The following is a 20,130-nucleotide window of genomic DNA, read 5'->3' on the forward strand; positions in this document are numbered from 1 at the left end:
GCTGCATCACTAGCTTGCGCTCTGATCTGAATAGCATGAGACACGTGAAATCCCGTGTGATTCAGCAAGAACCACCTCGCAAAGCTAAATACAATTGGGTGACCGATAGTTAAGCAGTACTGTGAGAAAAGGGTGAAAAGAACCCCCACCGGAAAATGATAGAATATAAAACCGTAGGCTCCCAAGCAGTAGGAGAGCGCATGGTTCTGATTGAAGAAAGTAAACCCAGGACCTCATGATTCTAATGGGCTTTAATTAAAAAACCACTTAAGCCCATTTAATCCACAAGCATTTATTCCTAATGGAATAAACAACCCGAAGACGTAACCCGGGTTCGATTCCTGACAGCAGAAAGAACATTTTTCGTTTTGTGCTTTCTGTCGGCTTCGACCGAAAAAAAAAAAAGTCCCAGCAGCAGAAGTAAAAGAAATACAGAGAGGGAGTCAGTGTGTGATCTGAAGACGAACAAGTCTCTGTTGGATTTGGGTGCTCTAGCTTTCTGAATTCTGAATTCGATAAGATTTTCTTGTCTTCGATGCCGATCTGTGTTGAATGGTAGTTGGGTAGAGATGCCTGACCGACTCACAGTAGCTGAATAACGCGCCTGAGGTTTTCTTTCTCTCTACATAATGCTGATTTCTCTGTGATGTTTGATTCCTTATTATTCGTTTGCTGGGTTATTGGATTGGATTGCCATCTTAATTTCTGTAATTTAGATTTTGCTTCATTTGGAATTTAGAAACTCTAACAGGGTTTGGGTTTTAGGGATGTCTTCCGTTTCCTTTGTGTTCAATTCGGTGAATTTCAAGTCAAATTTATGGGTTTCCTTCGAAGTTTCGGAAATTTCCTTTTCTTCGATGGTTCTTTGATTCGATAGGTTCATTTCTTTGGTGATGTTTAGCCGATTTCCAGAAATTTCGGCAACTTGTGGGTGAAAATCTGCCTTCATCTCCCTTTTCCAGGTCGCCCGCTAAATACCATTATTTTTTGTCTGTACTTAAAATGCTGAACACTATTACAGGTTAGCAACTTTTAATGAAGATTGTAGGATGAAACATCGGCATTGTGCGATTTTCAGTTTTCTTGGAAACCAAGCTAATGGCTAGGCCGCTAGAAAATGTTTCCACACTAGGTTGCCTCAAAATCATGTCATGTTGGGATACTTTGTTTTGTGCCTTACTTTAGATTCCGCCACGGTATTTGTTCCTTGTACAATGATATTCTAGTTCATTGTCTGATTTATTAATCTATTTTTGCATTCAGTCGGTTGTGTCTTGTATGGAGGTTCTACATGCTGCCGAGAGTTGTGGGTAACTTGGAAAGAACATTTGAACCAAGTCATATTCTTGTAGTTCAACAATGAAGCGCTACATCTACATAAACGATGACGAGTCATCGCAGTATCTTTACTGTGACAATCGCATATCAAATAGAAAGTACACTCTGTTGAACTTTCTCCCAAAGAATTTATGGGAACAATTCAGGTGATTGAGGAATTGATACTTCTGATTTTATATTCGTTCAACTTCTAGTTGGGTATATGTTTAAACGTTTTAATTGGAATATGATGTTCTGGTGGACTTCAGTCAGTTCATTTCCATTGCATTGAGATTTAGACCAATAAAACCTCCACTCTATTAACATGCATACTCTCTCTCAATTTGTTGGAATCTAATGTATTTAAGTTTTTCTTGAATCCATCATAACATGCATGAAGATTATTGGGACAATTTGATGTTTCTTTTATTTATAAAAAAAACATGATGTTTTTCTATTTTGCCACTGATAGTTTGTACTTTTGTGGTGCATGAATTAGTCTCATGTTATAGTCTTATAGAGACGCATAAATCTTTCTAATTTGTCGCCTTGGCTTAAATTGTTGTGGTTCAACAAACTGCTATTTCCTTACTAATTATTCTACTAATTTGTTTTGAATTGTCCTTATGTTTTGAACACTCCCTTATTTCCCCCACCCATTCTTTTCTCTAACAAATATTGTCTCCGTTTTCAGCCGCTTCATGAATCAGTACTTTCTGCTGATTGCTTGCCTTCAGCTATGGTCTCTTATTACTCCAGTAAATCCTGCTAGTACATGGGGTCCACTTATCTTCATTTTTGCAGTCTCTGCTTCAAAAGAGGCATGGGATGATTACAACCGATATCTCTCAGACAAGAAGGCGAATGAGAAAGAAGTTTGGGTTGTTAGGCAGGGCATCAAGAAACATGTAATAGACCTTCTTCTTTTCTTTTTCTGTGGTTGATTTTGTTTACCTTTTGAAATTAAATAGAATAACAAAGTTAATTTACAGTTGTTGTCGATCAATAAAGTGGGGTTAACAGCTTGGCATCAATCAACTTTCTTTAATCTGCTTCATGCATTAGCTATTACTAAAAATTGGTTGGTTTGTTTATGAGGTTTGAATGAACATTTTCTTATAGCTAACTAGGTGGATGATTCTGACTTGAAAGGTTATTCAAAAATAAAAAAAATTCTGACTTAAGGGATGAGAGATAGAATCATGCCTGATAAAACTAGACAATAAGTACAATCACCGAAGGCATTCATGTGTGTATGGACATCCTGTTTATATGATTGACTAATTATGTGTATCTTTTTTTTTCTTTGGTTGAATATGTGCATCTACATGCACTAAAACATGTGTACATGCTATATTGGGAGTCTTATGACATATGAGACCATTTAAACTGGTTCATGAACTTAATTGATTGATAGACCATTTAGGACCAACTATAACTCTCATGGACAATAAAAGGAAAAAAAGGGAAATTTACACTATTGCCACTATAAGAGAAGACATTGTTGCAATTTGCCACTTGCAATGATTGAACCCCTTTGCCACCCGGGTCAAATGTTTTTGTCCAAAAAGTTGCACAACCTATTTTGACATTGCACACTTATTTAAAGGGTCACATGCAAAGCAAGTGAAACTGTTGGAGATGAAAATGGAGTGTGTTAGTAGTAGGTTGGACATTGCAACAAATTGACATGGCAATGTTACTCATCTTTTGTTTGGAGGTAGCAATTTGCAGCAGGGCTTATAGTCCAGGTGGTATTGGTACAATTTTCCTAAAAAAGAAAAAAATGAAGGAAAAAGAAATCAATTTCCTCCCCATACCACCAAAGGGCTGTATTGTTTTGGGAGAAAAGAGAGTGCTAGTAAGATTGAAAGCTGTTGTATGGTGAGCACTTCTTTGTAACTTATGGATGGCGCTTTTATTCTTATTTTTGATATTACCTTCTGATGCCTTTGGGAGCAGCCTCTCCATAAATGGGGGTAAGGCTAGCCGACATTCACCTCTCCCAGACCCTGCGTAAAGTGGGAGCCTTGTGCACTGGGTACGACCTTCTGATGCCTGATGAAAGATTTTACAATTGGGATCAATCTATGGTGGGGATGTCCCTTTCATATAGGAATAATAACTCCAAGCTGATTCAGTTTAAGAGATTCATGCATATATTGCTTATCAAGTGTACTTACCAAACAAAAAGAAACAAGCATCCCCATTATGCTGTATAATATAACTAAATAGGATTTACATAAACTTATAAGAAGAAGGATTTACTTATGATAACTACATTTGTGTTATGTTCTTATAAAATAGATCTTTGGTTCTCAGTCTTGTCTGATGCAACGGCTTCTTGGATTAGATGTTGGCTTCTACTTTAGAATGGATCTTTGGTTCTCAGTCTTGTCTGATGCAACGGCTTCTTGGATTAGATGTTGTCATCTACTTTTCCTCATGCTTTACTGGACTAACAGCTTGATATTTTTTGTGCATTGGTTTCCCTTACTCTTAGATTAAAGCACAAGATATTCATGTTGGTAACATCGTTTGGCTCCGAGAGAATGATGAGGTGCCATGTGATCTTGTTTTGATTGGCACCTCTGAAGCACAAGGCCTGTGCTATGTAGAGGTAATATTTCATTTTCTTGTTCGATTTTGATTCTGAATTGCTTTCTCTCTCTCTCTCTCTGCACACATATGTGTGTGTGTGTGTGTGTGTGTAGAGAGATGATTTCCTGCACAGAGAATCTCTTATATATAATTATATAAAAATATTATATATGAATAAATATTTATGTGTGTGTGTGCATGCATGCACACAGGCATAGACTGAATCTGGATCCTGGATCCCACAATTTGGAAAAATGCAACCTGATCTTTGGTCCACGTTTAGAACATTTTCCTATATATATATATATATGAAATTAAGTTAAATACTATAGTAAAAATCCAAGTGGACACAATATTTCATAATTATACTAAACATTGAACGCATGAAAAACAAGATTGGAAGAAATTCAAAACGAGCTGATGTTGCACTCTATTTGTCTGGATTTTGCCTGAATAATGACTTAAGTCTAATTGTGGTAGCAACCCTACAATTTCAGTTATTAACTTGTTTTGATTTTCCTTTTCTTTGTTATGGGTATGATTTCCTTGAGAATTTGAAGGACCTAATAAGATGACATTTTTTTGCAGACTTCTGCCCTAGATGGCGAGACTGATCTGAAGACGAGGGTTATACCCCCAGCTTGCATGGGGATAGATCTTGAATTGTTGCACAAAATTAAGGCAAGATTTCTCATTGCTAAGCAGCGATAAAAAGTTCATCATTTCTTGCTAAGATTAGGAAAAGAAAAAATGTTCTGTTGGTATATCATATCATCTTTTATCAAATTTCTGATTATCGTTTTGTTAAAATGTTTGATCTGCAGGGTTTAATTGAGTGCCCTAATCCCGATAAGGATATTAGAAGATTTGATGCAAATCTGCGGTTGTTTCCTCCATTTATTGATAATGACTTGTGCCCATTAACAATAAAAAACACACTACTTCAGTCTTGTTACTTGCGGAATACAGAGTGGGCCTGTGGAGTAGCAGTGTACACTGGCAAGTACTTATAAACAAAATGTCAAGTTGTAGCTAATCATAAACTAATTTGTTTTATATGTGTCCTTTGTCTGGGTTTTTTCTTGGTGTACATTTTACTCAAAATTGAGGGTGGTGAAGCCATTGAGATTTGACAAACATTTCGTTCAATCTTGACATTAAGTACATCATTTCTTGGTTTTGGTAACATTCATTCTTGGTGTTGATGTTCTATTATTAGGGCCATCATTTTTATTGGTTTCAAGTTTGCCTAATTTTTTGTAAGTTGGAACTGTAAAATAAAGAAAGGGGTTCGGGTTGCATGTTGATCTTGTTGGATTTTAAGTTATTTAACAATTTATTGGGAGAGTTGTGAGTGGTATGCAATAGAGTTTGACCACATGAACTAGTTTTTCCACAATTATTATCATGAATATTTGATAAATGGGGGTAAGGCTAGCCGACATTCACCTCTCCCAGACCCTGCGTAAAGCGGGAGCCTTGTGCACTGGGTACGACCTTTTTTTTTTTTATTATCTTGAATATTTGAGTGGATTTTGAGAAAAGAGAAGAAATGATATAAATCTCGTTTTGTAACATTTTTAATAGTTCAAGATTTCTTTCCTGAAAACCAAATTCAATTTTTGTACTCTCTCTCTCTCTCTCTCTTGGGAGAAGTTTGGATCTATATTCTTGATGTAGGTAGGCTGTAGGTATGCCACAAGTTATATATGGTAATGTCTCTGATGATATTGTCATCAGTTAAAGTAATTGTTCATTTATGTCTCTTGTGTAATTCCTTTGTACTTTTTAGGCAATGAAACCAAGCTAGGTATGAGTAGGGGCATACCCGAGCCGAAGCTTACAGCTGTTGATGCCATGATTGACAAGTTGACTGGAGCTATATTTGTTTTCCAAATAGTGGTGGTGATGGTTCTAGGCGTTGCTGGTAATGTATGGAAGGATACAGAAGCAAGGAAGGTATGTTGAAGCGTGAAAGCTTGCATTTTTCTTCAATTGTCCAAGTATTCAAACTATTTTCGATGCTGGAATTGTGTTTACATTTTTTCCTGAGGTGCATAATATCATGCGAATAAAGACTATAATGATAGTGAGGACTTTACGGCCACTGCAAGCAAATTAACTATAGGGATTATGGAAGTGGAGGACGTAGGATAAAGTTTGTTTCTGTGCATCATTGTCGGATTCATTTCATCAGAATTTTGGGATGCACCATGATCTTGGGTGTGGTATCTTAAGATTAATAGCCCTTCTAGCTGTTTTGTTTTAGTTTTCAGATTAACTGAAACTGGATTTGGTGCTCTTAGAAGCTGTCAGGTTATGAATGCTTTTTTAATATACAATTCGATAGTGGGGGAGGGGAAAAATAGAACGCAGGACCTTGGGTGCATGGGTAAATGCTCATAACCACTTGTGCTACAAGCCTCTTGCCAAGTTATGGATGTTGTATGATTTCAGTTGACATCTTGTCCGCATTTTGCTGTACTTTCATCTTAGCTTTCAAATAAATATTTGTTTCTAATAAAAAACAAGTATTATGCATTTTTAAATATGAAAAATAACTTCAAAGTTGTGAAATATTTACTTATATGTGTGCATTGGTTTCTTAAGCTCATTTCTGTCTATTTGACACTACTCAGATGTTATTGGTTTTCTTGTGCTTATCTTAAAGCACATTGCTCTTCTCATACTTGTAATGTAAATGTACAGTTGTTTTAAAAAGTTTCTTTTGCCTTATTAATTATTGAATCTTATATCAAGCATAAGCCCAATTTCTTTTATTTTTTTGTTCTTTTTTCAGCAATGGTATGTTCTATATCCAGAGGAAGGTCCGTGGTACGAACTATTAGTAATCCCTCTTCGATTTGAACTACTTTGTTCCATCATGATACCCATATCAATTAAGGTAAGCTTGTGAATATTGTGCTGATTGTTTTTGTTGACTGCAATGTCACCTTATGATTTTGCATGATTCTCATTCTTTGATATTCAATCAAGGCCTATTTTGGAAGATAACATTTTTTTTTTTTTTAAATCTTGAGACTTTTTTTAAGGTCTTCAGTTACTAAAACTCTGCTCTCTTATTGTTAAAAATGATTTTTATTTGGACTCAGATCCTTTCTGTGAGTCTGTGTCTGTTTCTGTTTCTCAACCTTAATTGTAACTAATTATCATTGTATTGATATAGTAAGAATGGTCTCCTCTCATGTTCGGAAATAAAGTCTTCAAAAGAGTAAATAAAGTACCATCATCTTCAAACATGTTATTGGGGAAGAGGAAATGTTTTTAGAAGAATTTATCAATTCCAACCCTTAATACATAGAGTGAAGGAAGTAAATGATTTTATAAAGATATACTTTCTCTGCACTTATCCAGGGTGGTAATTGTTAAAAAATGATGAACTTTTTATTTTTGTTGGACAAACCGGGCAGAATTACAATTCGCAGCATCCCTGTTATGAAATTTGCAAAATCCAAATCCCACATATTACATTGGAAATGCTGATTTTCATCCTGCGTTGCATACAAGAATGGCTACTATGACACCCAGGATCAATTTCTTATCAAACAAATATTTATAGGAAAATGAAAACTAGAAAAACAGATTCAAATATAATACTATATACAGATATATATCTGAAGGTTATTTTGGTTTGTTTGTCATTTTAAATATATGGAGGTCAAATCATTTCAAAAAGTACATTTTGATCTAGGGTTTTGTATTTTATAATAATCTTAAGCATATCTGAACTGAAAAATATTATCAACTCTAGAGAACTGTAGCTGTTAGTTTGAATTTATTACGGAAAATTTTATTTAAAGAATTCCTGCATTAAGTTTGAATAAGAGGCGGGCAGCCTGTCATCTCTTAGTCAGGATGCATTAACCATAAAGGTGATCATGATACTTATCTTGGCAGCATTTAAATCTTTGTTCTTTATAGGAACTCCGTAATAGTCATAAATTTTTGCTGGTCAGTTTTGGGGGACTGCATTCTAACGTTTAAAATAATGAAATGCTTTTTATTGTCAAAGGTATCTCTCGACCTTGTGAAGGGCTTGTATGCGAAGTTTATTGATTGGGATAATGAAATGATTGACAGAGAAACGAGTACTCCAGCCCATGCAACAAAGTAAGTTGAAGTGGTATTCAAAGAAGCAAAGACATCCATTTCTTTCTTGAAAGAATCAATTTATATTGATTAGTGTATATAAGATGTGTGTGCTGTATGTGGCAGCACAGCAATAAGTGAAGACCTGGGACAAGTAGAGTACATTTTGACTGACAAAACCGGTACCTTAACCGAAAATAGAATGATATTTAGAAGATGCTGTATCAATGGAATTTTCTATGGCAATGAAAATGGGAATGCCTTGATAGGTTTGGTTCTAACTCTCTACTTATGCAACTTTCCTTGCTGTCCTGTCTATTTTATTTCACACCCAGTTTATTGTATTTTAAACCTCTACACTACACAGGAGATTAACAAAAAATAACTATGAGTAATACTTGGGCACCAACTAATAAATTGCAGAGATCAAGGTTAATGCAGGAATTCTCTACAAGTAATACTGTGACACCTAACTGGTCATACATAAATGAGGTTCAAAGTGTGCCCAAATACAATAAAATTCTGCCACATCAGTTGGGATTTAAAAGGTTGAGATAAATGTTGGTGCCTCTAGGATTATTGTATATAAATAAATCTTTCTTATTTCCGATCATGAGACGGCTAAGTGATTACATTTTCCTTTCAAATATGAGCCACTTGCATATGCCTTGACAGACGAATCAGCTGAATCAACGGGTTTTTCCTTGAAAGAACAAACTTTTTAAATTTATATATAAATTGTAAATGTGTTTCCGGGTATTCCTTTATCATTTCGTCCAAACGTAGAATTAGACGGCCTTCCTGAGCAGGCCTTTTATTTGGTAGGTAACATCGATGATGAAGTAATGGCAGGTGAATTAGTAGTATTTGAAGAGGGTACCATAGGCATTGAATGATATTCAAGAAAAGAGTATTCTAAAAGAATTCATAGACTTTAGAAAATTACAAAAACAAAACCATTCATTCTGAACTTCAGTTTCTGATGTATTTAATCCTTTGTAATGCAGATGAGGAGCTCATAAATGCTGTCGCCGGTGGCTCTTCTGATGTTATACGTTTCCTTACAGTTATGGCAATATGTAATACAGTGGTACCTATTCAGAGGTAACCTTCCCATAATGTGTGGCCTTTGTGTTTGGAACAAAAGTATCAGATAATATTTTTTTATGTGCGTTAGCACCCTGTCAGAGTAAAAATCTTTCTTGTACATTTTTCTGTTGTTTGTAGCAAAAGTGGAAGTATCTTGTACAAGGCACAATCTCAAGATGAGGATGCTCTTGTTCATGCTGCTGCTCAGCTGCATATGGTTTTTGTCAATAAAAATTCAAATACTCTTGGTAAATTACTTTGGCTATAATAACAATAGATTGGTTCTAATTGTAGGAAAGATGATATATTTTCCACCAATAAATTGCAGAGATCAAGTTTAATGCTTCGACAATTCAATATGAAGCCTTGGAAATTCTGGAGTTCACTTCTGATAGGAAAAGAATGTCAGTAGTGGTGAAGGATTGCCAAAATGGTAGGATTATCCTTTTGTCAAAAGGAGCAGATGAAGCAATTCTCCCTTTGGCATGTGCTGGTAATAGTTTTTTATTTTTATTGTGTTTATACTTTATAGTATGCATATATAAGAGAGCCCTGCTTACTGCTGCTACTTATTGCTTTTCCAGAAAGGGTGGCAATAGAAAAATAATGTATAGGATGCCATCCATGACTCAGATTTCAGATTTGGTGAAAACTGACAGTCATTCACATTAGGTGTTGATTCTTATAATTGGACTTGCCCTCTGCCAGAATGTATGTGGATTATATGTTTTCCTAGTGTCAGGGTTTCAGTTGTGGCTTTTGATTGTCTATTGTTAACTATAATGCTTAGAATAGTCTGCTATATGGTTAGTAAAGGGGAATGATATGTCTCAAGCCTATGCATCAATTTAAGTTGCTGCAAGTTTGTGGTGGGTAATGGGGAAATCAAGTGTTTCTCAACTGCCTCATTTTCCTTTTTATTTTTTTTCGTGAAGCTGTTTATGGGAATTTATGAGTTCTGGTTCATTCCAAATTGGTGTTCAAATAGTTGAGCATTCAGTTCAAGGCTTTGGGGAAAGAGAGGTAGTGGGGTGGTTTGCTGTTCGCAATCTTTGGATGAATTTGACCGAGGGAACGTGATAGTTCTGAGGATTACAATAGGGTAGGTGTGGAAGATGTTTGGGATCGTGTTAGATTTTCGTCAGCATTGTGGGCATTGGTTTTGGGGGGATTCCTTATTCGTCCTTACATTGGGTTTGCTAGCTGTGGTGACATGATATTGCTTTTAATTTGTTTATTTTGGTTTAGTTTTTCCTTGAATAACCTGTATTCTGTTGCTAGTTAGAATGTTTTTTTTCTTATTGAAAGTGGTCTGTAGTTCTTTACTCAAGTTTGTCTCTTCTTAATAATGGAAAGAGAATAGTCTTACTTTGGCATCTACTTGAAATTTTTCTGTTAATGAATGCGTATACCAGTTACATTGGCTTTCAATAATCCCAATTATATACCTCAGGACAGCAAACAAGGACATTTGTTGAAGCTGTTGACCAATATGCTCAATTAGGACTACGTACTCTATGTCTAGCTTGGCGTGAACTAAAAGAAGAAGAATATCAAGAATGGTCTTTGATGTTCAAAGAGGCTAGCAGCACATTAGTTGACAGGGAGGTAAAGTAAATATCGTATATGTTTTCCTAACAGTATTTGCTCAGATATACTTTTGTCCATTACATTTGTAATTGGTAGGTACTTACACTGATACACAGACATGGAAATTATTTGCATCTATATATTTGATTTTTTAACTCAACTATTTTTGCAGTGGAGAATTGCTGAGGTCTGTCAAAGATTAGAGCATGACTTTGAAATTCTTGGAGTTACTGCAATAGAGGATCACCTACAGGTGAATGTCTCCATAGAACTGTGAAAATTATTTATTAGATGTGGGTTTGCTTAAATTTCTGCTGATTGTCTATAGTGTTGAATTCCTGGTAGTTTCTGGATACCTAACTTGTCATGTTGTCGGTATATAAATTTCAGGATGGTGTACCAGAGACAATTGAGACTTTGAGAAAAGCTGGCATAAATTTTTGGATGCTGACTGGAGACAAGCAGAATACTGCAATACAGATTGCGCTTTCATGCAATTTCATTTCCCCTGGTAGTTGCAATATCTCTTGGATCAGTTTTTGTATATGTTTGTGTGCGCTTTGTCCATTTTAGTGACATACATGTTGTGACAAACCTGTCTATGAATGAGTAAGGCTTTTTTACCTGATTTGAAGCAGTAAGAGAGAGTTGTATAACACTATAACTATCTTGTTATGATGCTTTGCCTGTGACTCATATTTTAATCTCTCAATTATTTTTGCATCTACTTTGTCACGTGGACAAGAATATTTTTGCACGCTTAATAAGGTTCCCTTTTTGTATGTCTATACCCTATAAATAGTTAAATACTGAATGTACTTAATTGATGAAACTGAGGTTGTCACTGACAAGAAAATACCTTATGCATGAGTTCTTAAAGATTTTTGCTTGCATGATTATTTTTATACTGATTTAGTTTCAAATTTGCCTTATTTTTGTCAACTTTGTTTAAGGTGAACGGAATCGATGCTGTTCTGCTCAATTTGAACGAATATATATACATACACACATTTTTAATTAGTTGGTTTATGTTGTACTTAGTGGATCTATATTTAATTTAAATTGGACTTGGATTATATTGCTTCTTAAAACTTTGCTTGGAATGAATCAATACCCAAGCTTCTCAAGAAATTTTGTTTTGTGTTTTTCCATATTCTTTCCACCATTAATCTTTGCTTCTTCATCCTCTCTCTCACTTAATCAATCAATCAACCAATCACTGGACAGAGCCGAAAGGTCAGCTTTTGTTAATTGATGGCAAAACTGAAGATGAAGTGCGTAGAAGTTTAGAGAGAGTTTTACTTACAATGAGGATAACGACTTCAGAACCTAAGGTACCGCTTTTACACTTAACCATTACAAACTCAAATTTATTTATGGATTCCCCTGCCTTTTTGTGAATTTCTAAAGCCATTTTATTTCTATAATATTGATAAAAAGTTTGTGGTCATATGAAATATAATTGAGCATGGAGTTTTTCTCTGTGTTTTAGGGTCTGATGGACTGCCTGTCCATGTTTCTTGTAGTTCCTTCTGTGGTTTCTTAATAAAACTTGTGTTTCTCCCGGGAAAAAAAAAATACTTGAACTGGATTTGGATCTAATAATTTATTTGAAAATTGTATGATTCTGTTTTTCAAAGACATTGTTATGTATTCTCAAAAGTGTTTTGTTTCCCGTTTCTTTGGCTGGCTGGGGACAGAAATGAGGTAGTCTATGAGAAAATCGAAATCCTGAGTATGTAATTAGTTTTACCACACTTGATTTGGTGTGATTATTCTGCTTTTCTACAGTGACAGGTAGTTTAGGTGATTGAATAGGAAACTTTCTTTTTTATCATTTTTAACTTCAGTAAAATACCTGCATTACATTGGGCGCACACGCACACACACACACACACATATATATATATTGTCAGACTGAATCTGGTCCTTTGAACTGCTGACTGTTGCCTGAATGTCTCCTCGAGATTCAGTCTGATAGCATAAACTTCAACTCTCTCTCTCTCTCTCTCTCTCTCTCTCTCTCTCTCTCTCACTGTGCACTGATAATTCTTTCTCTTAGTCTCCCACGTGTAAATTTGTAATTCCTTATATTTTTGTAATTCTTTATAATTTCCCTCAACAGGATGTGGCATTTGCCATCGATGGCTGGTCTCTTGAAATTGCACTCAAGCATTATCGGAAAGCTTTTACTGAATTAGCAATACTGTCAAGGACTGCTATATGTTGTCGTGTGACGCCATCACAAAAAGCTCAGGTGTTCTTTAGATTTATTTTTATAAATAATTTCAGTTTTCTTGTATCAATCTTTTTTCTTCAAGCTTGATCCCTCTAATTGCAGAATTTCAGGTGTGTTAATTAGTTTTGTTTTTCTTAGATAGCTATGTGCCTTTTCCTCAGTTATGACAGGGAAGGCTCCCATGCAAGAAAAATATGCAATAAGACCTGGATTATCAATACCCTCGATAGCTTACGAGTTAATTTATGCCCATCCCTGGCTGGATACAGTTTTCTTTCTAACTCTCCAGTGTATCCAAGAGAATGCATTGAATAACTGCTGTGAAAAAAAAAGGGAAATGGAAAATGTTACTTGACCTTGGAGATATATTTCTTCCATGGAACCTCTTTAGCTATGTTAAATGGATGAAAACTTAGCCGCGGTGAGTATTCAATATGGATACAGCCTCCATACATGGCCTATCCATATCAGATACTCACGGCATACTGTGGAAGAAGATGAGGTCCTGTGACCTAACCGTAAAACATCAGCTAATGGCCTCCCCTTAGTGAAACTAACCATTTCACTAACAAATGACTGGAAAGTGCAACCCTCTCTTAACAATGATTTCCCAACATCCTTGGTGGCACTTATCACTTAGGCTATATGGAATATATAGGCCACTAAAGTACTCGATGTTAAGTAATATAAACCATAATAGTACTGAAATATTCCAAGAAAATATAATCTATTTAGAGTTGATATGAAATGATATCCATTATTTATTAATTCCTGCATCCTTGACATACCTGTATCCTAATTTTTGGAGATATTCTGTATCACCATGTCATACTGTGTCTCTTATTGCGTACCACCGATCTGTGCAACATAGCTTTTTTGAAAAATCGTTTATCTCATGTGAGCCTCCTTCAGTTCCCTTGTGAAACTTTCGGTACTCAATTTGCCATACACATTAATGTTTACGGCAATTCACATGGAGTCATCAAATGATACTAGTCTTGGATAGGAACCTGTAATACGCTAAAATGTTGATCTTTACCTTTGTAGACACTGCACTGTTTATTAGGGAGAATGACAAGTCATCCATTTCAGTTACTGTAAAATAGTTAGTTATATCTAAATGTGCTTAGCTGTGCTAATGATTGTAATTAGTTAGGGCTGTTATAAGGTTAGGCAGTTAAGGGGTATTGTTGTAAATAGCCAAAGGCTATATATATATACATCACCAGTGTACAATTGTTCAGTCAAGTCAATACAATAAGAAAACTTACAGAGGAAGTTTTCTGCTTCTATATGGTATCACGCCATTTTGCTTAACAGCATCGATTCCTTCTTCCGCTCAGATCGATCGATCGATCGATCGATTCTTGCTTGATTCTTGATCGATTCCTCCTTCTTCTCAAATTCTTCTTCGATCTTTCTTTCTAATGAACAAAGTCCTGTTCTAGGAAGCTAGTACTCTAACTTGTACTAAATGGAAACGAGCTAGCCCAAAGTCTGTCATTCCTACCTTTTACTTCACCTCATGTCAGTTTTTTGGGTACATTAGCTTATCCAATTTTCATTATATTAGCTAGCATGTGCTTCCAAATGCTCTATATGCTTGATATAATAACAACCATAGGTGATAGCCTATACATCCTTCTAACTAATGTTTAAAGTTGCTGCGAATTAACTGTACGCATCCATTTCTTTAAATGGTCTGAAGAGGCATCTGGATTATGCTGGTTACATACATTTCTATTTGGTAGAGATGCTAACTAAACAGAGATTCTTTGAAACTATCAATGTATCTCTGCATTTGTAGAGGCTGTGTTTTTAATATGAAGCAGTACGTGTCATTTGAGTAATTCATGTTCTTTAATCATATGATGCCACTCCCTGGTATATGATATATATCTGGGCGATTCTGTGTAGTGGTGTAGGATATATTGGAAGACAATTTGATTTATGTGATGCTTATATATTGCAGCTTGTGGAGATTTTAAAATCATGTGACTATAGAACATTGGCTATTGGGGATGGTGGAAATGATGTGAGGATGATACAACAAGCAGACATTGGGGTTGGCATCAGTGGTAGAGAAGGACTGCAAGCAGCCAGAGCAGCTGATTATAGTATTGGGAGTAAGTTCATGACAGCTGCGTGTGTGTGGGTGTCGGTGCATGTGTTTTCTGCAGACTAAAAATCATCAGATGTACTTTGGTCTGCTTATATTGCTAGAATATGGTTTAGGTTGTTAAGTTTGGCCAACTTTTGCGTGATGTTAAATATTTATGTACTTAGAAATAACTCCTCCAAACCCTCTTGTCCTGTATTAAATGTTGGGATGTTCAGGGTGTTTTCTTGAAAGTCCTTTTCTGTTTCCATTTTTGAAAATTCAAACCTCTTTCTTTCTGGTCCTTGGAAGTTAATATGGAAAGTGAGGCTGCCCACCAAGTTGAGTTTTTTTTTTTTGCTGTCTGAACTTTTTCTAGTGGAGTTGAGAAAAGAGTTGCCTCTCTTTGGTACTGTGCTGTCTTGTTAATTGGGGTTGCATGGGATGAAAACAGAAAAATCATCAAGGGTATCTCTGTGGGACAGGAAGAGATTTCTGGCTTTCCTTTTGGCTTCCTTGACTAAGCATTCTAAGGACGTTCCTTTTAGTTTGGTTCATTTGGATTGTTTTGCCGTTTTAGACTCTGTTTTAGCTTGCATCAATTTGGTGTGCAATTCTCTTTTCATCTTCAATAAAAAAAAATTTCTTACAAAAGAAATACAAGGCACATGCCTGGTTAATTCTAGAATGAGCATAACCTACGAAGGAGATTATATTTTTGTCCATTTTGAGTGCCTTTATTAATGTTGTAATTGTAATTATGTTTCTTGTCTCAATACATATGTATGTATGTATTTGCAAGTCCCTGACTATATGACTGCTGCTCCTGGCTTGCAGGGTTTCGGTTTCTGAAAAGATTAATACTTGTGCATGGGCGTTACTCGTACAATCGTACAACATTTTTGTCCCAGTACTCCTTTTATAAATCCCTGGTGATATGTTTCATCCAAATTTTGTGAGTTTCCATGGACACTGTTTCTCATTTTATAGCTGATTCTCAATTCCAGCTCGTTCTGATAGCATTTGTTGTTTGATCTTTCCTGGATACCTTTTCTTCGTCATCAGCATCATCACTATTATCTTTTATACTGACATTGGAACACTGCCAGTTTCTCTTTTGTTTCAGGTGTTTCTGGAACCAGTCTTTTCAATTCTGTTAGCTTGATGGCTTATAATGTTTTCTACACCAGTATTCCTGTTCTAGTCAGTGTTCTTGACAAAGATCTCAGTGAGGATACTGTGATGCAGCATCCACAAATTTTATTTTACTGCCAAGCGGGGAGGTATGGTTTTTAAGCTGCATTATCCTTGTTCTGTTTACAATTCATATTTTCAAGACCTTTTTCACTTGACGGTGCAGCAGGCCATCTGCTCTCTGAGATTAGTTATACTTTCTATTTGTCATTATAGTGAACTTTCTGATGTTCTTGAAACAGGCTTCTGAACCCTAGCACATTTGCTGGATGGTTTGGGCGATCCCTTTTCCATGTGAGTGCTCATCCATTGAAATCACTTTAGTAATCGCAATTAAGAACCCATTTGGGATTGCTTCTCTATAAAGCATTTCTTCTCATAAGCGGTTCAGCTAGAAGTGCCTATTTTTAGAAACCCTAAGAAATTTTATTGAAAATCCAAGTGCTGGCTTAAACTTTCTTCCTGTTACTTCTCTCCATCGATTCTGATACCAGGTGTGGCTTTCAGGCAATTATTGTGTTTGTGATTAGCATACATGCCTATGCCTATGAAAAAAGTGAAATGGAGGAGATTTCAATGGTAGCTCTCTCCGGATGTATTTGGTTGCAAGCTTTTGTCATGGCATTAGAGACAAAGTAAGTGTTATCATGGCTGGCGTTCATGTAGCTCTAACTTGTTTCCAAGTAATTACTCTAGATAAAAATATACGCATCCTTCTTAATCAAGGTGTGACTTGCTTGGTAATTACTAGATATTTGTTCAAGTCGTCTCTTGTTAATAAAAGTAAATCTAAAACTTCTGACAAAAAATGATTTTGATTTTTTTTTCCTGACTACCTGATTTTGTTTGATTTGTACAGTTCCTTTACACTATTGCAACATCTTGCTATATGGGGCAATTTAGCTGCCTTCTATATCATCAACTGGATCTTCAGTGCCATTCCAACATCGGGAATGTATACAATAATGTTTCGCTTGTGTAGACAGCCATCTTATTGGATGACAATATTGGTAAGTTTCCGTTCTCGATTCTTTACAGTTATTTGTTCCGTGTGGCTTCCTTTTAAATATCATCACCATTGGTTTCTCAGATGTAAGTCATGTTGGATAGGTGTTTCCAGCAAAGGCACCGCTATGAACCACCAAGTGGTTTGTAGAACAGTACACTGTTGTATTAGTTTAGTGGTTTCTCTTTGGTAAATTGATGGCAAGGACCTTCTTTAGGATGATACAGAACCACCGAACAGTATACAGAGAGATGAAACACACGTCGCTCAATAACCTTTGTATTATCCAACGGATGACTTGACTTGATTTTGATCTATCGATTGTTCTTCTATGAATCAAGAATGGTGGGCCAGGTCACTCGCTGGTCTAAAAGCCCCTGCGCTTGATGCTACCTGTGGTTCATCCTTACTATGTAAAACTGATGGAAACTTTTCGTGCATTGCAGCTCATAGTTGCAGCAGGGATGGGTCCGATTCTAGCTCTGAAGTACTTCAGGTATACGTACAGGCCAAGCAAAATCAATATGCTACAGCAGGCAGAACGATTGGGTGGTCCTATCCTGTCTCTTGGGAGCATTGAGCCACAACCCAGAACCATAGAGAAAGATGTTCCTCCGATATCGATAACTCAACCCAAGAACAGAAATCCAATTTTCGAACCTCTACTATCAGATACACCAAATTCAACTAGAAGGTCTTTCGGCTCAGGTGCACCTTTCGATTTCTTTCAGTCGCAGTCCAGATTGTCAACGTCTAATTACACAAGAAATTGTAAGGACAACTGATTTGTACAATTCTTTAGCACCGTTTGATCAACACAACTCATTACTCGTGCCGTGGTTAAACTGTACTGTCAATTTTGTTGTCAATCAAGCATTGTATGTAGCAGGTATAGGCTGTCAGTACATATTCTTCAAATTCAAAGAGTAACGTTTCCTTTTTGTTATGTTACTTGAGCTAGGATTGTTTTGTTTTAACTTTTTTTGGCGAGGTAAACGCGTGCCTAAATACGTATCAATAGTGGTTTTATGTTGTATTTGAAGGATATAACAATGTTGTTTCAGGCTGAAGTTATGGCTCTTCGAGAGACTTTACATTGTGCTATACAGATTCCGTCGAAACTCACTACTATGGGAAACTTCTTCCGTAAATTATGAATTATACATTTGATCATATTTATCGAGAAGCAACTATGGAGACGGATAGATTTGCTTGTTTAGCAACAGTGGAAACGGTCCGGGCCAGGGTCCCGTGTCTCCAAATTTTTGGACCCGTCCTAACCTGCTAATTTTGTGGACCTGTCCTGAACAGCCTTGATTCGTCCCAACCTACGGTTTCAGGACCCATTTGCCCACCCCCTACTGTTTAGTAACTACAATATTCACTTATTTGTTATAATAATTTTCCAAAAGTTATCTTACCTAGGTTAATTTTGATTTGTCTAGTTTTAGAATCCAACAATGATCATTTTGTAGTGTTTTTTCAGTTTGAAAAATAAAATAAATTGCAAAATGCAATAGATGAGTTCACAAGTTTGATGTGTCTAATTTTATTTGCACGAACGTCAGAAAGATTATTGACCATAAAGGAATTTGATCCCCTCCTGAGCAAATGGTGGGATAATCATGATCATACAATACGGATCGTTGGATTTTGATCTAACGGTTACAATTATTATAACTTTTAGAGAAATTCTCTGTTTGTAGCTATTGAATCAAAATCTAACCGTTCGTATTATGTGGTTATGAGGATCCCCACCATTTGCTCACGAGGAAATCCACTTCGGACCTTAAAAGTTTGTGTCTGTCTGTGCAGAGAAGTTGATCGATGAAACATTACACGGTGGCTAAATACATAAAATGAACCGATTTACAGGTGTCAGCCATACCTACAACCTAATAAACTCTGTCACGAGCATTACTCATGAGCATAGCATGGGCCTTCTGTCCCTAAACCCAACAGTTTTTTAATTTACACAAAAATAAAATAAAATAGAGATTGGGACGTTCAGGCACGAAAAAGACTTATATGAAATAAGTTTATTACGTAGCGTTAATTTTAGTTTAGTAATATAGTGTTATGCGTAAATTTAAATATTAGTTCATTAATATAGTGTTATGGGTAAAATTTACGTTATGAGACTAAAGGGCCACAATGACCACGTATTTGTTTCATGTTGCTCTTCGACAGTAGATACTGTTATTGGATTTTAAAACCCAGTAATAATAGTCAATTTGTTTCATGTAAGGGCTTATTTGTAAGTGTATTAAAAATAACGAAAATCATTTGTAATGAAAATGTTTTTGAAACTAATCATTAATAAAAATTCAAGTAAATCTTGAAAAATCATTTCAAATACTTCGTGCAAGAAGCACATATCTGATGCTTACGAAGTAGCCCTAAATTGCTCTCCCAAACCAGATATGGTCATTGGATTTTAGCATGGGCTGCTCCCCCACCCCATTTATTATTTTAAGTCGTACCTGACAAATCATGACCAAATTCGCTAGGGACCATCGCATTTGCACTGCACCTAGCCAGTATCCAGCAACAAACAAACCCTACCCGTCCAGCACAGTAATATGTCTTTTCCATTTATTTTCTTTTTCTTTTTCTTTTTCTTTTTTCTTTTAGTACAGAGCAGAGAAAAGTTGCACGCATATTCCAAGTTCCAAAGTCCAAACAGAAGGTCATGGGTGATTTCCCTACCACCCCAGCTGTTCTTCAGATAAGTAAACCTGCTAGGAAACAAGTATTACATCCTTCCATCCATCATTCCCTCACTCACACTACTATTACTATTACTTTTATGAACAATGTTGCTAAGATTTCATGACGATTTAGTAATTGACTTCCTTGCTACTCACATTCATGGATAATGATGCG

The 20,130-nt window shown here is 36.0% G+C and overlaps 1 protein-coding gene across 1 annotated transcript; it reads left to right on the plus strand.

Annotated features, from left to right (window-relative positions):
* Positions 1–341: 341 nt before the first annotated feature.
* LOC103405644 (phospholipid-transporting ATPase 2) lies at positions 342–18,314 on the plus strand. Its single transcript, XM_008344667.4, has 25 exons — positions 342–609; positions 1,264–1,484; positions 2,012–2,225; positions 3,821–3,937; positions 4,507–4,599; positions 4,743–4,917; positions 5,711–5,877; positions 6,719–6,823; positions 7,952–8,049; positions 8,155–8,297; positions 9,036–9,132; positions 9,256–9,365; positions 9,446–9,610; positions 10,571–10,725; positions 10,880–10,960; positions 11,098–11,218; positions 11,935–12,041; positions 12,833–12,964; positions 14,919–15,072; positions 15,882–15,999; positions 16,154–16,327; positions 16,481–16,532; positions 16,746–16,873; positions 17,098–17,248; positions 17,691–18,314. Exons 2-25 carry the CDS (start codon positions 1,360–1,362, stop codon positions 18,027–18,029), a joined length of 3,321 nt encoding a protein of 1,106 aa, XP_008342889.3. The 5' UTR covers positions 342–609; positions 1,264–1,359; the 3' UTR covers positions 18,030–18,314.
* Positions 18,315–20,130: the final 1,816 nt, after the last annotated feature.

Source organism: Malus domestica, chromosome 17 (assembly GCF_042453785.1).
Source record: "Malus domestica chromosome 17, GDT2T_hap1".
Classification (NCBI taxonomy): domain Eukaryota; kingdom Viridiplantae; phylum Streptophyta; class Magnoliopsida; order Rosales; family Rosaceae; genus Malus; species Malus domestica.